The sequence below is a fragment of the Rhinoraja longicauda genome, chromosome 13 (assembly GCF_053455715.1).
Source record: "Rhinoraja longicauda isolate Sanriku21f chromosome 13, sRhiLon1.1, whole genome shotgun sequence".
Lineage (NCBI taxonomy): Eukaryota > Metazoa > Chordata > Chondrichthyes > Rajiformes > Arhynchobatidae > Rhinoraja > Rhinoraja longicauda.
Window position 1 is genome coordinate 53,936,284 of NC_135965.1, and position 22,953 is coordinate 53,959,236.

At 45.3% G+C, this 22,953-nt stretch overlaps 1 protein-coding gene across 1 annotated transcript; it reads left to right on the forward strand.

The window, feature by feature from the left end:
• The first annotated feature begins 232 nt into the window (after window positions 1-232).
• Window positions 233-14,361, forward strand: LOC144599336 (ciliary rootlet coiled-coil protein 2-like). The gene is made up of 3 exons (XM_078410130.1): window positions 233-362; window positions 2,771-2,921; window positions 12,516-14,361. The coding sequence occupies exons 1-3, from the start codon at window positions 312-314 to the stop codon at window positions 12,557-12,559; spliced, it is 246 nt and encodes an 81-aa protein (XP_078266256.1). The 5' UTR covers window positions 233-311; the 3' UTR covers window positions 12,560-14,361.
• The last annotated feature ends 8,592 nt before the right edge of the window (window positions 14,362-22,953 follow it).

The following is a 22,953-nucleotide window of genomic DNA, read 5'->3' on the forward strand; positions in this document are numbered from 1 at the left end:
GGCGCAAATGTTCTGGGTTATTGCGCGTCATGTGTGTGGTGTTGCTGAATCCCGCTCCCAACTACCTGGATCCCGCCTCCGGGCTCCAGTCTCCATGCCGTCCATGGCGTCCCCGCCGCCAGGCAACTGCCTGCACCCGGCGTCCCGTTTCCACGGCAACGCAAGCTGGGCGTCCTGTTTCCCCGGTAACCGTGGCCGGGCTGGGAGGGAGGGAGGGAGGAGGGAGGGGGGGGGGGGGGGGCGGGATGAGGGGCTGCTGAAGCTGAGCGGGCGAGCGGTCGCTGCGGGCTCCGGAGCTGCCGTGGGTCCCCATGAGTTCACCGAGCCAGCCCGCCGAGGACAAGCTGGAGGCTGTGATCCAGGTAGGCGGCCGAGCTGCCGGCAAGTTTTTTTTTTACACCGGCGGCCGTCTGGGTTGCAAACGAATAATGCTCAATGCGAAGAGAGGGATCTTCACAGGTTCAATTTTATTTTGCATTTGTAATGCTCCGAGGAATTGGCCGGTTTAACATTGTAAGCGACCCGTGCACCTGCACCGCCCAGGGCCGAATCGGACTTTGCTCCCCTTGCTAGTAGCTGGAAAAACCCATCCCCGAAACCAGCTATTGTTCCCCTCACCCTTCCTCTCACCGGGGGACCCCGCCGCCTGCACTTTCACATCATTGGACATTTCCACCCATTTCCATGCAGATGAAGGATCCCGAACCTGATAACTGTTTCTCTTTCTACAGACTGAAGAAGGAATGTCGACCCGAAACGTCACCCATTCCTTCTCTCCAGAGATGCTGCCTGTGCCGCCGAGTTACTCCAGCATTTTGTGTCTACCTTCTCTTTCTACAGATGCTGCCTGAGCAGCTGAGTGCTTCCATCATTTTCTGATTTTGGTGCAGATTTTGTCTGTCTGCACCAGTGGCTCATCACTTTAAAGTTCCTTTAATTGCTCCCCTGCTGCATGGAGGTTAAACGGACAGTCAAGAACGCTGAGCTGTGAATTTGAGACCAGATCTAATCTGTTGAATTTACCTCCATTGCCCTTGCTGTCCATGGAATATGCTGTGCATTATTCGTAGTGTCTGACTACACTTGAAAAAGATGATCATTGGCTGATCGGGGATTTTCTGAGGGATGGAAAGGATTATGCAAATATAAGCCTTTGTATTTGATTGTGCAGGTCTGCATAGAAACAGGCCCTTTGGCCTATCAAGTTTCCAGCATCTGCAGCTTTTTTAAAAAACTTTCAATGTGAGGCATCATTTTTGTTTTATTGATCAACAGCATTTTGTGCTTTTGGGATCACCATTTTGCAGCGGAGAATCACATACGTATTCATGCAAAAGCAATTCTCTACCCCCCTCCTTCACACACCTGCAGTTACTAAACCCTACCTCCCTTATGGATCTGGGCACAATTTCCAAATCCACAGCCAACTCTACTAACAGCTCGAGGAGTGCGGGGAAGAATTGCAATCTAAATCCCCTGTGGTAAGGATTAAAACAAATTTGAGAATAATTTGAGAATAAACTGATAATAATGATCAGTTTTCTCAATGAAGTTTTCTCAATGTAGTGACCGGAATATCCCTTGAGATATATAAGTAGCTTGACTGGTTCTGCTGATTTTCCCAGTAAATGAATAAAAAAACCATGGTAACATTGAAAGTTAAGAACCTGCAGATGCTGGAAAACTGAAATAAAAAGGATTAATTTATAATCCTGTACGTCTTTGGAGTGTAGGAAGATCCCGGAGAAAACCCACGCAGGGAGAATGTTGAAACTGTCTAGACAGGCACCCGTAGTCATGATCGAACCCTGGTCTCTGGCGCCATAAGGCAATAACTCAACCACTGTGCCACCCTGTTTCTGGTTATTAAAAGTGGGAAGATTTGGAAATGGGATAAGTTTGGACTAGCAGAGAAGGAAGAGGAATGGAATGGGTTAGCTGTGATCACAAACAAAGAGCTGGAAGAACTCAGTGGGTCAGGCACCTTCTGAGAGCAGAATGGACATAATATTTTGTATCGGAATCCTTCTACAGACACCGGTTTGCAACAGCCAATTGCATGTGTTTGGGGATAAAGGAAGAAACCAGAGCACTGGGGAAACAGGAGAAAGTGCAAACTCGCAGAAACAGCACCCAAGGTTAACATTGAATCTAGGCCACAGGAACTGCGAGACAGTAGCTCTCTAGCTACGCCACTGAATCTTCATCTGGGTCAGCTATTTGTTTCCACTGGGGCAGAGAATTCCATAGGTTCACCAGTCTTTGAGAGAAGAAATGTTTACATACCTCATTCATAAATTTTGTGGGAGGACCAACCTCACCAAGGCAGTGTGTTCCAGATTCTAACTGCCCTGTGGATGAAATAAAATCTTCCTTATAAACCCCTACCCCTTACCCTTTATTTTTGTTAGCAAGTTTGCTGTGTGGGAGGTTAGCCCCTGTCTATCCAATCTATGCCCCCATAATTTTGTTTACTTCTATCAGCCAACCCCTGGCATCTTCCACTGCCTCTGTTACAAGGAATACCAACCCAGCCTATCCAATCTCTCCTTGTCATTGAAGAAAGTTCAGTATGAAGGTTTTTCCTCTAGTATTCACAGATTGCAGATCCTTTGCTTTATTGACAATTCTATTGTTTTAATCTTAACAGTCTTATAAAAACTGCTCAAACAGGCTACACAATGATTCCAATGTCACCAACATTGCAGTTGTACTGATGTTTGGTCTGATCATGTGCTCCTCTCAGCCAGCAGTTATGTTATCGTTTCAGAAATTGGAAGAGACCATCCTTAATCCAGAGGTGCCTGAAGAGGATAAAAGTCTGACGGTGTGTGGAGAGGGGCAGGACTCTGCTCCGACTCCCGTCCCTGCTCGAATCCGAGAGATAGTTACCAAGAATCTAACTGAGGAAAGCATGGAAGGTTAGTGTACTGCTCTAATACAACACCACCAGTGAGCAATAGGGTTGTGGTAAATACAATGCTTGTGTTATCGTGGGATTGGATAGTGACCGATGCTTGTGTTATCGTGGGACTGGAGAGTGACCGTTAGCAAACATTATCGTGGAGCATTATTCTCCACTTTCACTTCCTCCACTCTGTTATATTTTAAGCCTATGAAAATGTCATTACCTATGGCACTTGAAGATTTATTTTATTCATTCAGAGAGTATGGGACTCACAGGAATTATCTGACATTTCTTGCCCTTGAACCGAGTGTCTTGCTGAAGCATTCAAAGGGCTGTTACAATTCACCTTTGCAGTGCGTCTGAGATCACAAAGATGTCAGAATGGTGGGCAGGGGATTTTATTCCACTTGATATTAGTGAGCAAGATAGAAACATAGAAAAATAGGTGCGGGAGTAGGTCATTCTAGCCTTCGAGCCAGCACCGCCATTCAATATGATCATGGCTGATCATCTAAAATCAGTACCCCTTTCCTGCTTTTCCCCCATATTGCTTGATTCCTTTAGGCCTAAGAGCTAAATCTAACTTTTGAAAACATCCAGTCAATTGGCCTCCACTGCCTACTGTGGCAGAGAATTCCACAGATTCACAACTCTCTGGGTGAAAAGTTGTTTTTTTTAAGACCAAGATATATTCATAGTCAACATTACTGACGCTTTTTATTTCAGATTTGATCAATTTAACCAAATTTAAATTCTCTGGCTATTTAACCTGTTAGTCAGATGGTGCTGTAAAAAGAATGGTTAGACAGACAGAAAAGCCACATAGGGGCACATTAAAGGTGATGAGATCACCTCTCATTCTTTTAATCTTCAAAGAATATAGAACTAATTTATTTGGCTGCTTGTGATGGGTAAACCTAACCCAAAGAATTAGCCAAGTGAATCTCTTTAAGACTACCTTCAATGGCATTAGATCCTTCCTTGATGAATGACAAAAACAGTGCTCCCGGGGTAGCCTTGCTTGTACCTTGTACAATTCTAACAAAAATGCTCATATTCAATGTGCAAATCGTCCTTCTTGCCTTTACAAATTGCCTTAATTGCCCTTGCTTCTTGTTAACTTCTTGTCTTCCATGCCCAAGAATACCAAGATCCCCTGGTACTCCCACTTCCTCCAAACCAGAGGCGTAGCTATGGGCACTCGCATGGGCCCTAGCTATGCCTGCCTCTTTGTCGGGTCCGTCAAACAATCCCTGTTCCAGACATACACTGGCCCCATCTACCTCCGCTACATTGACGACTGCATTGGTGCTACCTCTTGTACCCATGCAGAACTCACTGACTTCATACAGTTCACCACTAATTTCCATCCTGCTCTTAAATATACTTGGACCATCTCTGACATCTCCCTACCGTTTCTGGATCTCACCATCTCCATCACAGGAGACAGACTAGTGACCGACATCTACTACAAACCCACTGACTCCCACTGCTATCTGGACTACACTTCTTCCCACCCTGTCTCCTGCAAAACGTCTATCCCCTACTCCCAATTCCTCCGTCTATGCCGCATCTGCGCCCAGGATGAGGTGTTTCACACTAGGGCATCAGAGATGTCCTCATTCTTTAGGAAATGGGGCTTCCCCTCTTCCATTATAGATAAGGCTCTCACTGGTGCCTCTTCTATTTCCCGCAGCTCCGCTCTTGCGCCCCCCCCCCCCATTCGCCCGCCTTGTCCTCACCTTCCACCCCATCAGCCATAGTATAAAACAAATTATCCAACAACATTTCCGTCACCTCCAACGGGACCCCACTACTGGCCACATCTTCCCATCTCCACCCCTTTCTGCTTTCCGCAGAGACCGTTCCCTCCGTAACTCCCTGGTCCACTCGTCCCTTCCTACCCAAACCACCCCTTCCCCAGGCACTTTCCCCAGCAACCGCAGGAGATGCAACACCTGTCCCTTTACCTTCCCCTTCGACTCCATCCAAGGACCCAAACAGTCTTTCCAGGCAGAGGTTCACCTGCACCTCCTCCAACCTCATCTATTGTATCCGCTGTTCCAGATGTCAACTTCTGTACATCGGCGAGACCAAACGCAGGCTCGGCGATCGTTTCGCTCAACACCTTCGCTCAGTCCGCCTTAACCAACCTGAGCACTTCAACTCCCCCTCCCACTCCCAGTCTGACCTTTCTGTCATGGGCCTCCTCCAGTGTCATTGTGAGGCCCACCGGAAATTGGAGGAGCAGCACCTCATATTTCGCTTGGGCAGCTTACAGCCCAGCGGTATGAACATTGACTTCTCTAACTTTAGATAGCTCCTCTGTCCCTCGCTTCCCCTCCCCCTTCCCAGTTCTCCCACTGTCTTCCTGTCTCCACCTATATCCTTTCTTTGTCCCGCCCCCCTGCCACAGTCTGAAGAAGGGTCTCGACCCGAAACGTCATCCATTCCTTCTCTCCAGAGATGCTGCCTGACCTGCTGAGTTACTCCAGCATTTTATGGTACCTTCGATTTGTACCAGCATCTGCAGTTATTTTCCTACCTTACTCATCTGCAATCTCTCTCCATCTGGATAATCCTTTGCCTTTAGATCCCTAGTGTCAAAGTACACAATCTCACATCTTCGCACATTGAATTCTATTTGCCAACTAGACAAAGTGGGCCCGTTGGGCCCATTCCCCACTCCCCCATTCTCTCGTCCCCCATCCCCACTCTTACTCTCCCCACACTCTCCCCTTTGGCCCGTCCATTGTATCCGGGAGGGGGTGAGGGAGTGAAGGGGGGAGGGAGGGAGAGGGAGGTTTGGGGGAGGGAGGTGTGGAGTGATCGAGGGGGAGGGAGTGGTGGAGGGAGGGATGTGTTGAGGATGGAGGGTGGAGGGAGGGGGGGAGGGTGATGAGAGATGGGGTGGTATTTGTGGAGGGAGGGGGGGGTGGGGAGAGAGGGGGGAGGGAGGGATGGGGGAGAGGGGAGGGATATGGACCTCCCCTTTTCCCAGTACCCCTCTTTCCCCCACCACCAATTCCCCTCCGCACTACCCCTGTTGTCCCATTCCCCATCCTCAGCCCCCCCCCCCATTTTCTCTCCCCCAGAAACACTCTTAGCATCAGTTAAAGGCCCAGGGGGGGGTGCGGGTGATCGGATCAGTGAAAAGTCCGGTGGGGGGGGGGGCTTCGGGAGATCGCATCATTCAAAGGCCCGGGGGGGGGGGGGGGGGGGATAGCGGGGAGATGTTCTCCCGGGTGTGGGAGAGAGGAGAGAAGCAAGGGGAGAGAGGAGAGGTGAGCCGGTGATCGCGGGCTGGCGCCGCTAACGGCGTCCATTGTTTTGGTGCGAGTGAGGAGATTCCGCGCATGCGTACTGAGCACTGCCGCACCGCAGCGCCCCCCTTCTGTCAAAACTTCGATAAATGAGGGGGGGCAGCACTTTTAAACCTCTGTAACTTAAAAATTATGCGTCCGAATTAAATAAAAATATCATTTTCCAGCAGCGAACCGCGTGCTGATTAAGGCGGTACAAAAATCGTGGCGCTACGGTTCACCGTTTTGCCGGAATTGCCGTATTCAGCCGACATCAGTGGAATATATATATATACATACAAGATCTGAGTTTTAATAGTATACTAGAACAAGTGTGCCCGTTATATAGATAGAATAGATAGATAGATAGATAGATAGATAGATAGATAGATAGATAGATAGATAGATAGATAGATAGATAGATAGATAGATAGATAGATAGATAGATAGATAGATAGATAGAAGATAGATAGATAGATGGATGGATGGATGGATGGATGGATGGATGGATGGATGGATGGATGGATCGATAGATAGATAGATAGATAGATAGATAGATAGATAGATAGATAGATAGATAGATAGATAGATAGATAGATAGATAGATAGATAGATAGATATGGGGAAATAGACCCCACCTGGGGCAGGCATGGGCTAGCTACCCATGTCAGCAGGATCCAATACTATTCAGTATTTTGGAGACACCCGCTTATGGCTACGAACAGAATTAAAGAAAGAATACCCCTAGAGTCTGCGAGAAGACTCATTGATGGATAATACGGCCATAGACCTAGGAACGGAAAAGACCATGAGCAATACATGCACTCAACAAGAACCATGCGCACAATCAGAATCCGAGAAGAGGTTGCAGGTCTGCTCCTGCGGCTGGATAAAATAATTTCAAAGGGCTTGAAAATACATCAAGGAAAGAAAAGGTGCTTGAGGGAGGGACCTCGCATTGATAAGTACTTCCTGAGAAGTCAATCAAGTCAGACGAATGAAGTCCAGTGACTGGAGTCTCACCAAAGTTCACAGGGCATCAGCCCCCCTGATGAAGGAAACTCAAGCCAGTTATGCAGGCAGAGGAAGATATGGAGCCCATCCAGCCAAGAAAACCAGCAATGGAGAAAAAGATCGGCGGAAGAAAACCCCGCATGAAATGGCCTGGAGCTTCAGAGAAGAAAGAATGGGAGACCATAAATGCAGACTTGACCAGACTGGTGTAAGGGGTACAGTCGAAAGAAAGCTTGACAAGATGGGGGACATCCTCTATGGCTATGGAGCAGAACGATATGGAGTAAGGGAGAAAAAGGAAAAGGCACTAGCTTTGGAAAGCAAGTCCAGACGGCAAAAGGAGATGGAATGCCTAATCCGGGAGAGAAGGCAGCTCAAGCAGTGGAGGAAGGCTTCTGATAGTGAGAAGGAGGGCATCAACATTCTCCAGGGAATTATCAAAAGCCGTTTAACAACCTTGAGATGAGCAGAATACCTGCGGAAATCACGAAAAAAGAAAGAACGAACGAGATCACGCTTCTTCAAGGACCCCTATAAGTTCGTTAAATCACTTTTCATCAAAGAAAAGGGAGGAAACCTGAAAACATCAAGGCAGGAGCTAGACGAGCATCTGGAAAGAATGCATGCGGATGACAAGAGACACCTGAAGACAGCTATTCCATCGGACATTCCACCAATTGAACAACCAGAGCACCAGATGGGCATTAGTCCTCCAAAGTAGAGGGAGGTGGAACAGACAGTAAAGTGGGCAAGAGCATCTTCAGCCCCAGGGCCAAATGGGGTTCCGTATCGACTCTACAAGGGCGCTCCTGATGTTCTTTGCTTCCTGTGGAGACTAGTGAGAGTGGCTTGGGAGAAGAGAATCATACCCAAAGCATGGCGCAGGGCAGGAGGAGTACTGATTCCGAAAGAGAAGGAATCCACAGATATCAGCCAATTCTGCCCTATCGGTCTCCTCAATGTAGAGGGTAAGATCTTCTTCAGCATCATAGCTCAGAGGATGACCAGCTATTTAGAGAGAAACAACCTTGTGGATACAACAGTCCAAAAAGCAGGCATCCCAGGGTTCTCTGGATGTCTCGAACACACCAACATGATTTGGCACCAAATCCAGACTGCACGAAAAGAGAAGAGAGATCTGCATGTCATTTTCCTTGACCTTGCCAATGCGTTCAGAACTGTCCCTCATAGTTTCCTCTGGGCATCCTTTGACTTCTTCAGGATACCAGAGACTATTGCAAGTCTTGTCAAGGCTTATTTTCAAGATCTGCAGCTCTGTTTCACCACACCAGACTTTACCACCACATGGCACCAAATGGAGATTGGCATAATGGCAGGGTATACCATCTCCCCATTGATTTTTACAATGGCTATGGAAGTCATCATAAGGGCCTCCAAGTGGGCAGTGGGTGGCGAGCGGCTGAGGTCTGGAGTCCGTCTACCACCCATCAGGGCCTACATTGATGACATGACAATCATAACAACAACAGCACCTTGCACCAGGTGCCTTTTAGGGATGCTTCAAGAGAACATCACTGGGGTTAGAATGAAATTCAAGCCATCCAAATCAAGAAGCATTTCTATAATCAAAGGCAAACTGACAGATCAAAGGTTTTTCATTGATCAAGAACCAATCCCAACTGTGTCAGAGAAGCCAATTAAAAGTCTGGGAAGATGGTATGACTCTAAACTGAAGGACACTGATCAGGCAAACGAGCTTAGGCAAGAAATCATCAAAGGTCTGGCGAACATCGACCGATCCATGCTGCCTGGAAAGCTGAAAATCTGCTGCCTGCAGTTTGGGTTACGACCTTGCCTTATGTGGCCACTAACCATGTATGACATCACCCTCACAAGAGTCAAGAAGATGGAAAGAACAATCAGCTCTTTTGTGAGAAAGTGGTTAGGTGTTCCTTGATGCCTGAGCAACGTAGGCCTGTACGGTCAGGGGGCACTCCACCTGCCTCTCTCTAGCCTCACAGAGGAGTTCAAGTGCACTAAAGTCAGACTAGAGATGACCCTGGCAGAATCAAGGGACACTGTCATCCGAGCTGCTGCCCCAACCCTGGCAACAGGAAAGAAGTGGATGGCTAAGAATGTGACACAGCAGGCAAAATCTGCTCTCCACCAGGGCGACATGATTGGGCAAGTCCAACACGGAAGAAGTGGCTTGGGGCTTGGCGGAAAGCGACCTTGCTGGAAAAAGGCATCCTCACTGGAGCGCCGGAAGTTGGTCGCGGCCGAAGTCCGCCGACAGGAGGAGTCGAGTAGATGTGCCAGGGCTGTGTCGTAAGCTAAACAGGGCCAGTGGATGAGATGGGAGAGTGTGGAAAAGCGGAAGATCAGCTGGAAGGACATGTGGGAGATAGAGGCGAGCAGGATAAGTTTCCTCATTCAGGCAACCTATGATGTCCTTCCGAGCCCAAAAAATCTCAACCAATGGCTGGGCGAAGATCCATCATGCCCCCTGTGTTCAACACCAGCCACGCTTAAGCACATCCTCACTGGGTGTAAAGTGAGCCTCTCCCAAGGACGGTACACCTGGAGACATAATCAAGTGCTCAAATGCCTGGCAGCGACTCTGGAAAGCAGGAGAACAACCAACAATGCCCTGCCGCCCAGAACAACCAACCCAGTTACGCCAATTGCCTTTGTTCAGGAGGGGGAACAAAGGCAACAGAAAATTATACCAAGGACCAGGTTTGGACAGCTGGAGGCAGCCAGGGATTGGCAGATGCTGGTGGATGTGGACCAACGGCTTACAGCTCCATCAGAGATAGTCATCACCAACTTGAGGCCTGATTTTGTCCTCTGGTCGAACTCTAAGCACATGGTGTATCTTGTGGAGCTCACAGTCCCTTGGGAGGATGCTGAGCAGGAAGCCTTCGAAAGAAATAATCTGCGCTACACAGAGCTTGTAGCGGAGGCAGAACAGCGGGGCTGGAGAGCAAAGATCTGCCCGGTAGAAGTTGGATGTCGAGGATTCGTGGCAACATCTACCGTAAGACTGATGAAGGACCTGGGGATCAGCGGACAAGCCCTACGCCAGGCTATCAAGGAAACATCACGGATGGCAGAGCGTAGTAGCCAGTGGCTCTGGCTGAATAGGAAAGACCCCATTTGGTCTCCCAAATAAGCCGGCTAGACAGATGCAGAGGGTGGTGGTTCTGAGATGCTAGAACACACCACTGAGCCTACTGGAGACGTCGTGGGTCCAATCTGCAAAACGTCGATGAAAGTAGGAGCCCACTTGATAACCCCAATGACGTGTCTGCGTAGCCTTTCTCAACATCGGAGGAGCTTGGGTGAGTGCATAAGCCTCCCATCACCACCGGGAGCAAGTTGACATTTGGCACTTTGGATTTTTAACATCTTGTCCTGTGTATTTGGAAACATTCAATGCGAGAGTCTATTTTGGCACATATTTCTTGCTTCACTGCAGAGAGCTCTTGGCGAAGGATTTCAATGGCTTGTAAGACCGGTGTTTTTGTTGTTGTCTCTTCACAGGACTGTTTCTCAGGCGAGCTCGGGGCTTCTGCGCGGCCTTCCTCTCTGTCTGTTTTCAGCCTTTGTTTGGGTGGCATTGTGGTCTGTTTACCGCTCCGCTCTGTAAAATTGCGTATCATTAATCAGCTGTTTAACCAGTGGATACGTTGCTAAATTAACTGTTTTGTTCTTTTATTCTTTTGTTGATGTGATTTGTTCGGCAAGGTGCAGAGCTACTTAGACGTACGTCCTATCTCTCCATAACACCACCGGAAGTACTATGTTTTTAAGGACGTTATCAGTTATAGTGGTTTTGAGTTATAAGGAGAGGCTGGATATGCGGTATATTTCTTCATTTGTGTATAGGAGGCTGAGGAATGCCATTCCCTCAATAGCAATAATGTCCTTCTTCGAATTAGGAGACCAAAATGGCACACAATACTCCAGGTGCGGTGTCACCAGGGCCCTGTACAACAGCAGTAGGACCTCCTTGCTCCTAAACTCAAATCCTCTTGCAATGAAGGCTAATGTGCCATTAGCTTTTTTCACTGCCTGCTGGACCTGCATGCTTACTTTCAGTGACTTGTACAAACATATCCTCATCTCATTGCACCTCCTATTTTCCTAGTTCGGTTAGCCCTAAGAGCTATATCTAATTCTCTCTTGAAATCATTAGACGGCCATCAGGCATGATAAGTGGCAAGAATAGACCATTCATCCCCTCCTCCTCACCAGGATCATGCCTGCTACTTTATTCCAGTCATACTTTACTGCAGAAAGATGAGGACCCAAAGATGTATCAATCTATCACACAAAGGAGTGTAATGAGTTGAAGAGATGGAACCTCATTGTTAGTGCGAAATAATGCAGCTGTTAAGTGGCAGTGGAACTAATTTGTCTGTGCAACTTGGTGCAGATATTGTCAAGTCTGAGTATTTTTGTATATTCTGATCAACTGGGACATGCCCAACAACGCAGACTATACAGATAAAGGAAAAATGTGTCGGAAGGAACTGCAGATGCTGGTTTAAACAGAAGATGGACACAAAAAGAGGAAGAAGCTTGGACTTTATTGCCTTCCCACACAGTGAGGATTGTGGGGAATTCGCTATGGTGGATGTTTATGTTAACTTTTATGTAGCTGTGTGTCTTGTTGCTATCTGGAATGTAAGCGTGATGGAGGCAGGTACTTTCACAATATTTACAAAGCATCTTGGTAAGCAAATGAATCTACACGGACTTATTGTAGATAAATGGGGCAAGTATCAATGAGTGCAGTGATCAGGTACATGTAATAGACCGAATAAATTGGTTTTACCTTTATAACTACATGACTCTTTTTTAATGAACAAAGATGTAGAGAGGAGAAAGATGTTTCTCAAGGGGTGGACCTGTCAGATTAACATGAATTGAAGGATAGGTAGTGGGTTTATGATGTGATTTATTGAAGCAGCAGCCTTTTGTAATGTGAGATTGTGTGGAGCAGTCAATTCGCATGTTCCCTTTTAGAACGGATTGTAGTATGCTTATGTAGGAAGGAACTGCAGATGCTGGTTTAAACTGAAGATAGACACCAAATCCTGGAGTAACTCAGCAGGACAGACAGCATCTCTGGAGAGAAGGAATGGGTGACGTTTCATTCGAGACCCTTATCAGACTGGTGCCTTTGTGCCTTGACTACAGCCACTGGAAGGTGACCTCCATGGTGAATGAGCTTTAGCTTCAGGAAGACAAAAAGACTGGGAAAGAGGATGATTAGAAAGACTTGAAATTAAGATAATGTTTCTTTCTCTGTTTTATCACAGGTGGATCCAAAAAAGGAGAAGTATTGGCTCCATGTGTTTGCTGACGGCTGCAGATTAGCACTGCTGTGGAAGTACGGGGGCATCTACCTGGACACTGACATTATATCAATGAAGCCGTTGCCCTTTGGCAACTTTACATGTCCACAGAGCTCAGATTCAATCAGTAACGGGGCAATGGGTTTCCATCACAGGCACCATCCTTTTCTAAGGAATTGCATGGAAGATTTTGTGGCAAAATACATTGGACATATTTGGGGTCAGCAAGGTCCTGGACTGATTACCCGTGTGCTGAAGAAATGGTGTCAGGAGGAGTACCTAGGTCTCTTCATTGGCAAAGAATGCAATGGCATCTCTTTATGGATTATAAATCGATTCTACCCCATCACATTTCGATCTTGGAGGACGTACTTTGCTCCCTGGAAAAATAAAAACATGGAGCAGACCTTTTCAGCCACATATGGCGCACATGTTTGGAATTTTATGAATACCAATAACGCAAGGAAAATAGTTGCTGGAAGTGGATCATTAATTGAACGTTTATTCCAGTTATATTGTCCAACTACATACAGACATTTAATTCAATTCAATAACAGTTCAATGATTTAGGCCTTGATATTGAGGAATGTGTGGTAGAATTAAATTCACGGGTGTTCTAAAGACATAGTATGAAGTGTGCATAAAACAATGAAACATTAAATGTTAAACTTTTTTATCTGACAGCTTCCTCTGATCTGGATACACTACAATTCCCTTGTGTAATTTCAAGTAGAATCAAACACCAATTTCTGACCCCCACCCCGGTTTGTGTGATGTATCTCTGCACCTAGGGACGTTGGCATTGAACCTGCAGCAGCTGTTGTAGGCACCTCACTGTAAAATAGAGTCTCAACCCGAAATGACACCCAGAGGTGACATTTTCTCTCCAGAGATGCCGCTTGTCCCACTGAGTTACTCTAGCATTTTTTTGTCTATCTTCGGTGCAAACTAGCATCTGTAGTTCCTTCTTACACAAATATATCCTGTCAGGTCTCTTTCTGAGGGGAGCGGGAGATGGGAAGCATAAGATGATAGTTATTTGAGTGGGTGGAAACAGATGATGGAATTTTCATCAGCTTAACCCTGGGCACTGTAGTTCGTCTCAACGTGGTTAGGACACACACAGTGATAAAGCATGTGTGATGGTGCCAATCCTCAATCACTGATCTTAGTAACCCTATCACAGCAAACTGTTGCAGTTGTGGGACAGTGGCCTGTATAATTAGGCCATTCTATTCTATTTGTTCCTGAGCTTTAGTTGATAGAGACAGGGCCACGATGACTGTGTTGAGCAGGTGCTGGCAATTCTCATGTTAAAACTGCTGAGTACTTCCTCAATTCCACTGTACTTTTGGTCTGTAACCTCAATGCATTTCTATCTGGTAAAGGCAATTTTCATGATCAATTTAAAAATATAAACTGAATGATTTTCAGAGAAATTGGCTTCATTTTTTTCTTCCTTATTAATACGTGATTAAAACTAGTTGTGTGCTTGATGGGAAGGGAGAAAGGTTTCACTACAAGGTATAGATGAATTACTCAATGATAATACATCAGGGAAGCTGCTATATGGAAATACAAGATTTCATTGTCTTGTAGTGTATGCCTATATAACTTTAAAGATAAGAAGTCATATAGATGATGGTAATAAGGCATGTTATATCATGCACTAAATGTTGTGTCTAGATCCTTTATCTGCGCAATATGTACTGCTTGATTGTATTCGTGTGCAGTTTATCTTTGACTGGATAGCATGCAAACAAATGGTTTTCATTGTACCTCATTACACGTGACAATAATAAATGAATAAACTAAACTAAAGTACACACTGTTGGTTGAGACGTAGAATATAAACTATAATCACATACCATATTTTTTCATCTGCAATTTGTGAGATGTGTCTGTTCAGGAGAATAAATTACAGCAAAGATCTCATTCCACTGGAGTGGATGCAGAGGAGATAATCAGGATGTTGCCAGGACTGGAAACTCGACCTTTGAGGAAAGATGAAGCTTCCACGGCTACCCTAAGAGGAGATCATTCCTCCATTTGCAAGTATCCCCACCCCTCGATAGTGGGACCAGACCTGAACACGGTGCTTCTTGTCAACTTGACAAGTGCAAAACATTTATAAAGCATGTTTCCATCTCATACACACCTGGTAGACACAAAATGCTGGAGTAACTCAGCGGGTCAGACAGCATCTCAGGAGAGAAGGAATGGGTGACGTTTCGGGTCGAGACCCTTCTTCAGAATGATGTCAGGGGAGGGGGCGGGACAAAGGAAGGATGCAGGAGGAGACAGGAAGATAATGGGAGAACTGGGAAGGGGGAGGGGAAAGAGAGGGACAGAGGAACTGTTGGAAGTTAGAGAAGTCAATGTTCATAACGCTGGTGTGTAAAATGCCCAAGCGAAATATGAGATGCTGTTCCTCCAATTTGCACTGGGCCTCACTATGACAATGGAGAAGGCCCATGACAGAAAGGTCAGACTGGGAGTGGGAGGGGGAGTTGAAGTGCTGAGCCACCTGGAGATCAGTTTGGTTAAGGTGGATTGAGCGAAGGTGTTCAGCAAAACAATCGCTGAGCCTGCGTTTGGTCTCGCCGATGTAGAGAAGTTGACATCTGGAACAGCGGTACAATCGATGAGGTTGGAGGAGGTGCAGGTGAACCTCTGCCTCACCTGGAATGACTGTTTTGGTCCTTGGATGGAGTCGAGGGGGGAGGTAAATGTTGCAGGGGAAAGTACCTGGGGAGGGAATGGTTTGGGTGGGAAGGGACGAGTAGATCAGGGAGTTACGGAAAGAACAGTCTCTGCGGAAAGCAGAAACGGTTGGAGATGGGAAGATGTGGCCAGTAGTGGGATCCCGTTGGAGGTGATGGAAATGTTGGAGGATAATTTGTTGTATATGACTGCTGATGGGGAGGAAGGTGAGGACAAGGGGGACTCGATCCTTGTTACGAATGGGGAGAGGGGGAGCAAGAGCGGAGCTGTGGAATATAGAGGAGACCCTAGTGAGAGCCTCATCTATAATGGAAGAGGGGAACCCCCGTTTCCTAAAGAATGAGGACATCACTGGTGCCCTAGTGTGAAACACCTCATCCTGGGCGCAGACACGGCTTAGACGGAGGAATTGGGAGTAGGGTATAGAGATTTTTACAGGGAAAAGGGTGGGAAGAAGTATAGTCAAGATAGCTATGGGAGTAAGTAGGTTTGTAGTAGATGTCAGTCACTAGTCTGTCTCCTGTGGTGGAGATAGTGAGATCCAGAAACAGTAGGGAGATATCGGAGATGGCCCAAGTATATTTAAGAGCAGGATGGAAATTAGTGGTGAAATTTATGAAGTCAGTGAGTTCTGCATGGGTACACGAGGTAACACCAATGCATCAATGTAGCGGAGGTAGAGTTCGGGGATGGGGCCAGTGTACGCCTGGAACAGGGATTGTTTGACGTACCCTACAAAGACGCAGGCATAGCTAGGGCCCATGCGAGTGCCCATAACTACACCTTGGATTTGGAGGAAGTGGGAGGAGTCAAAGGAGAAGTTGTTGAGGCAGAACCAGCCAATCTCCATCTGCCAATACTCTCTTCAGTCTAGCAGAACAGATTCTTAAGCGAATTCTCATACACACCTGGAATCAGTCAGGAGCAAATAATTCATCTTCAGCAGAGCAGAAGCATAATACTGATGATGTTTTCTGTAATATTATACTGCATAATTTCCCTCATAGGTGAAATAAATTGACAGTGTTAAGTGGAAAGGATGTAATTCTACATTATTTCAGTCAACACCAAAGATACTAGAGGAGCAAGATAGACCACTCGACCCTAAAAACCGTAGTATGTCATGGCACCATTTTAGTCGGCAGAAACTTGCAGAAACATATAAAAAGAAAAATAACAAAATCTGTGAAATAATACATGAGATATATTCTGCATTTTAATTGTATCATCCACATACTGTTCCCCCAAAACACTGATTACAGTGCGAGAGGCATAGAGAACGGTGGGTTTCGCCTTCTAAAATGGCCGTCGTTACGCTCCTTTGCGTACCACACTTCAGTATCAGCGATTTCAACGGAGTGTCCATCTTGTTCCTCTAGTATCTTTGGTCAACACTGGCATATTTTAATAATAAATTTGAATTGAATAAATATAGTGAAAGGAATGTGTTCACAATATAATAGGTTTGTTTGTCAAAACTTGTAAAGCAAACTTTGCATATCAAATAACCAGTTGTCCTTATACTTACATTACAACACACTTCCTTCCAGTTCATTGGACAATACAACACAGGAACAGGTCCTTCAGCCCACATTGTCTGTGCCAAACATGGATCCAAATTAAACTAATACCTATGCCTGTATGCGATCAATACCCTCCATATACTCACTGGAATTTAGAAGACTGGGGGGGGATCTTATAGAAACATATAAAATTCTTTAGGGGTTGGAGAGGCTAGATGCGGGAAGATTGTTCCCGATGTTGGGGAAGTCCAGAACTAGAGGTCACAGCTTAAGGATAAGGGGGAAGTCTTTTAGGACCGAGATGAGAAAACATTTCTTCACACAGAGAGTGGTGAGTCAGTGGAATTCTCTGCCACAGAAGATAGTTGAGGCCAGTTCATTGGCTATATTTAAGAGGGAGTTAGATGTGGCCCTTGTGGCTAAAGGGATCAGGGGGTATGGAGAGAAGGCAGGTACAGGTTACTGAGCTGGATGATCAGCCATGATCATATTGAATGGCGGTGCAGGCTCGAAGGGCCGAATGGCCTACTCCTGCACCTATTTTCTATGTTTCTATGTTTCTATGTGATCCATAGTTCTTCATATCCATGTATCTATCCTATTTAAATGCCTTTTAAAGATCACTATTGTATCTGTTTCACATCCATCCCTAATAGTGCATTACGGATACTGACCAGAAAGAATTTGACCCCTCCAAATCTCCTTTTAACTGTCCCCCACTACCTTAAATTTATGCCCTCTAGTCTTTGAAATTTCCACGCTAGAAAAAACTCCTCTCATAACTCTATATACTTCTGATAGAACGCCATCTTCAACCTATGATGCTTTGGAGAAAACCTTCCAAGTTGTCTAAATCTGGTAGCATTCTGGTAAACCTCTTCTGCACTCTCTCCAAAGCCTCCACATCCTTTCTGCAGAAGGCAAGCACACCAAATGTTTTCTCCAATATCCTATTCAGCTGAACTGCCGTTTCCAGGGATCCATGCACTGTCCATTGGCCTCGCTGTCGACTATACCATCAATTCTAGTGTCATCTGTAAATTTACTATCAATTTACGAACAAACTTTTACTACTATCATTTGGACAGGTACGTGGATAGGAAAGGTTTTGATCAATATCAGTCAACAGAGACTAGTTTGGATGCTAACTAAATGCTTGTGGCAATACCTCTGTGATGCTGCACCTATCATGCGTTGATGGCACTGATCATCAGCACCCAAACACCCTCCTCAACTTATTCTCAATGTCCTGTCAGGTTCCCATTTGTCCTATCCTTTACCTTTGCCACACCCTCTCTACAACTTAAAACTAACTGGTTTTCTTTCTTTCCAAGTTGCCAGCATGGTCTAGCACTTGAATGTGAACCAAATCTCTGTTTATTTAGTTGCTGTGTTTCCAGCATTTTCTTTTGTTATTTCAGACTTGCAACATTTGCAGCTTTTGTTTTATCATTCGTTGTTACACCATATATGATAATTCCCTTTTCATGGTTATTCTAACATTGAATTGATTCTGTTTCCTGCAGATCATATCCTTTTATCATTCTATCCTCAGCCTTTGTTTCCTACGTAGCTAAGAAATAAGAAAGGGATGATCACCTTGTTGGAAATGTACTACAGGACCCCAAATAGTCAACGGAAATTAGATGAACAAATATGCTTGGAGATTTCAGGAAGCTGCAGGACTAACAAGGTTGTCTTTGTAGGGGATTTTAACTTTCCAAAATTGACATGGATTGTCATAGTGCAAAAGGTTTAGAGTGGACAGAATTTGTCAAATGTATTCAGGAAAGTTTCCTCAGACAATAAGCAGAGGGCCCTACATGGGAGAGGGCAACACTTGATCTAGTGTTAGGAAATTGTACTAAAGATGGTGGATCCAAATAAAGCAGCAGGACCTGATGGAGTACTTGGCAAAGTGCTGAAAGCTTGTGCTGACCAGCTTTCAGAGGTCCTCACAAAGATCTTTAACATCTCCCTGACACAAGCCACCGTCCCATCCTGCTTAAAATCGGCTACTATTATCCCTGTCCCCAAAAAACCTGCTGTCAGTAGTCTAAATGACTACAGACCAATAGCCCTCACATCTGTTGTGATGAAATGTTTTGAAAAGCTTGTGGCACAATACATCAACGCCATCCTTCCTCCCAGCTTTGACCCTCATCAGTTTGCCTATCGAGCAAACAGATCTACAGAAGACGCCATCAATACTGCCCTCTACACTGCACTGAGCCACCTGGAGTGCCCGGGGACCTATGTAAGAATGCTTTTCATAGACTACAGCTCGGCATTCAATACGATCATCCCAGGCATACTAGTGGACAAGCTGTACAATAACCTGGGTTTCTCCCCATCCATCTGCACCTGGATAAGAGACTTCCTCACAAACCGCCCACAATCTGTTAAGATCGGCCCCCACAGCTCCTCCACCATTACGCTTAGCATTGGCTCCCTGCAGGGCTGTGTGCTGAGCCCCCTCCTCTATGCTCTGTACACACACGACTGCACTCTTATCCACCCCTCCAATTCTATCATCAAATTTGCAGACGACACAACTGTGGTCGGTCTGATCACTGGAGGGGATGAGTCTGCGTACAGAGACGAGGTCCGTGCTCTGTCCGGATGGTGCGAGGCAAATAATCTAGCACTAAACACTAGCAAGACAAATGAAATAGTGCTGGACTTCAGGAAACAAAGAGCGGCTTCCACCCCACTTCATATAAATGGGGAGGAAGTGGAGAGGGTCTCCACCTTCAAGTTCCTAGGGACCACCATCTCCCAGGACCTCACCTGGGCTGCAAATACCAAGGCGGTAGTGAAAAAGTCACAGCAGAGACTGCATTTCCTAAGATTACTTTGGAAAAACAGACTGAAGGAGAATCTGCTGGTGACCTTCTACCGCTCCACCATCGAGAGCGTACTGGCATACTGCACCACTGTGTGGTATGCTGGCTGCTCGGCTGCAGACCAGAAGGCCCTCCAAAAGGTCATTAGGACAGCAGAGAAAATCATCGGCTGTCCACTACCCTCTCTGAAGAACATCACCAGCTCGCGCTGTCTGAACAGGGCCAGAGTCATAATCAAGGACAGCACTCACCCGGGACACGAATTGTTTGTTCTCCTGCCCTCTGGGAGGCGCTATAGGAGCCTAAGGGCCAGGACAAATCGACTCAAGAACAGTTTCTTTCCCTGGGCAATAAGAACAGTGAACGGAAGCACATGATTCGGCTACTATCATTTTCAAAAAAAGAAACTTTCTTTTAAGAATTTTTAAGTGTTTAACCCACTCATTATTTATTAGGATTTTAAATCGTTTTTTATATGATACTGGCATTTGTTGTGTTGGTTCGTATGTCTGTGCAATTGTCTCTGCACTGTCGCACTGTTATCAGTTGTAGCATTTCTAATTTTGTTGTACCTTGTGTACAATGACAATAAAGGCATATTATTATTATTGGGAGGGGCAAGCGGATGAAGTGTTTGCGCATGAGCCATTTGGGACCAGCGACTACTGTTCTATTAGGTTTAAGATAGTTATGGAGAAAAACAGAGTTACATTCTAAATCGGGGCAAGGCAGACTTTAAAGGAATAGATAGGAACTCGCTTAACTTGATTGGAGCAGGTCATTTGAAGGGAAAAGAATGTCTGGAAAGTGGGATGATTTTAAAAGTATGGTGACTGGAGTTCAGGACCTGCAAGTTCCTGCTTGAGGAAAGGGCAAAGTAGGTGGGCTAAGGAAGCTTGAATGAAGAGGCAAATTGAGGCCTTCGTCAAGAATAAGGAGGCAAGGGGCAGGTATATGCAGCTGTGATCAAGTGTATCTCCAGAGGTGTTTCAGGAACTGAGGAGCATGCTAAAAAAAGGAAATGAGGAGGGCAAAAAGGGAACAGGAGATAATATTAAAGATAATCCAAACAGCTTTTATGAGTACATTAAGGGGGAAAGCGTGACCAGAGAGAGAACAAGGGCCCTCAGGAATCAAAGCAGTCAACTCTGTGTGAGACACAAGAGATGAGCAAGATCAGCAATGAATATTTCTCCCCTGTGGCCCATTGCTGTTTGTCATCCATGTCAGTGATTTGGATGAGAACATACAAGGCGTGATTAGTAAGTTTGTAGATGGCAATAAAGAGGGTGGTATTGTAGATAATGAAGATGGTTTTCGAAAATTGCAGCAGAATCTTGACTGGTTGGGCAGGTGGACTGAGGAATGGTTCAGCAGGATATGGGCCAAACGCAGGCAGGTGGGACTGGTAAAGATGGTGCATGTTGGTTAGCGTGATCAAGTTGGGTGGACATGCCTGTTTCCATGCTGTATGACTCTATGATTACTTCTTTGAACTCATGATGCCTCTGATTATTCAAAAATGAAAAAAACGCAGATGTCATAAATCCAAAATTTAATCAGAAAATCCTGGAGAACCTCAGCAAGTCCATTTGTCAGTTTTAGAGATACAGCATTAAACAGCCCTTTGGCCTACTGTGTCTGCACCAACCATCTACCACCTGTTCACTAGAACTATGTTATCCCGCTTCCCACCTTCCTGTATACTAGGGGCAATTTACAGAGGCCAATTGACCTTTAAACCTGCATCTCTTTGGAGGAAACCAGAGCATCAGAAGAAATCCCAAGCAGTTGCAGGGAGAACGTACAAACTCCCCACAGACAACATCTGAGGACAGGATCGAACCTGGGTCTCTAGCGCTCTAAGGCTGCAGCTCGAGAAACAATGTTAGTATTTCAGGTCAATGATCCTTCATCAGCATTTCCTATTTTCATTTTACTAATTCTGATGAAATGTTATTGATTGAAACTGTTGCTGCCTGTCCTATTAAAATTTCTTCCAGCATTGCTTTTCATTGAAGGTAGACACAAAATGCTGGAGTAACTCAGCGGGACAGGCAGCATCTCTGGAGATAAGTAATGTGTGATGTTTCGGTTCGCGAACCTTCTTCAGCCAAATTGATTTTCATTTGATATATTTCCTTCTCATGATTGTCACATTACGTATCTGTCTTCCTTTAAGCTTCTCTTTGTGTTCAACGATTCAACCAGTTTAAATCAGGTAATCTGAAGAAGGGTCTCGACCCAAAACATCACCTGTTCCATCTCTCCAGAGATGCTGCCTGTCCCACTGAGTTACTCCAGCAACTTGTGTCTCACTGAGGTTGCCAACAACCATCTTTAATATATTTACATTGTGGTTAAAATTGGAAAAATGTGTTTTATTCCTCATGTCACTGTCCACTTTTGATACCACCAACAGGAGATTATTCTATCGAAAAATACATGTATGGCATGTATTGAGATGCTCAAACGTGTTTCTGCAACCTGCTTTCAGAGTGATTCTTAATTTATGATGATAAGGAAATCAGCAACACAGATATAACAATTTTCCACGCTGAAATCAAGTCAGAGTAACAACAAAGAAATATGTCCCTTCATGTTGCTAAACAGCTTAGAATATTTTGATTCTATTTAAAAGTAATTGAAGGAGCTGCTTGCACCCACATCTGATCTGCGGGTTAAACAGCAAGAAACCAAATGCTTCAAAGGAGATACAAGATACTACGATGCAAGAATCCCGAGCAAAAGCAAATAACTGGAGGAACACAAACCATTGTGCACTTTGGCACAAATGACATCGGTCGGAAAAGGGATGTGGTCTTGCAGAATAAATATAGGGAGTTACGCAAAAGCTTGCAAAGCGGGATTTGTCGTAATCTCCAGATTACTGGCAGTGCACATGCTCGTGAGGATAGAAATGGGATTGATCCTAGTACTTCTATAGGATTCCAGATGATGTGTCAAACAAAGGACTCCTAACTTAATCGGTACACCTTAATCCTTATTAGCTTTTGAGTTACTTATGCGTGCATGCAAACCCTGACTTCTAATAATTTCTCATTTGATTTACTGTTCCAATTTATCACTTCTTTCACTTAGTCACAAGAATGTTGTGAGACCTGTGTGTTTCCAGCATTTTCATTTGTTAAGTCAAGTCAAGTCAATTTTAATTGTATAGCACATTTAAAAACAACCCACGTTGACCAAAGTGCTGTACATCTGTTTAGGTACTAAGGAAAAAATGAAACATACAGTAGCACACAAACATAACAGCACATACAAAACAGTTCACAGCGCCTCCTCAAT

Bases quoted from the DNA above. Each gene is read 5' to 3' on its own strand.
- LOC144599336 (XM_078410130.1), top strand. From the start codon at position 312: ATGAGTTCACCGAGCCAGCCCGCCGAGGACAAGCTGGAGGCTGTGATC. The intron at 363-2,770 runs GTAGGCGGCCGA...TTATCGTTTCAG, and splicing joins AGCTGGAGGCTGTGATCCAG to AAATTGGAAGAGACCATCCT. The intron at 2,922-12,515 runs GTTAGTGTACTG...GTTTTATCACAG, and splicing joins AACTGAGGAAAGCATGGAAG to GTGGATCCAAAAAAGGAGAA.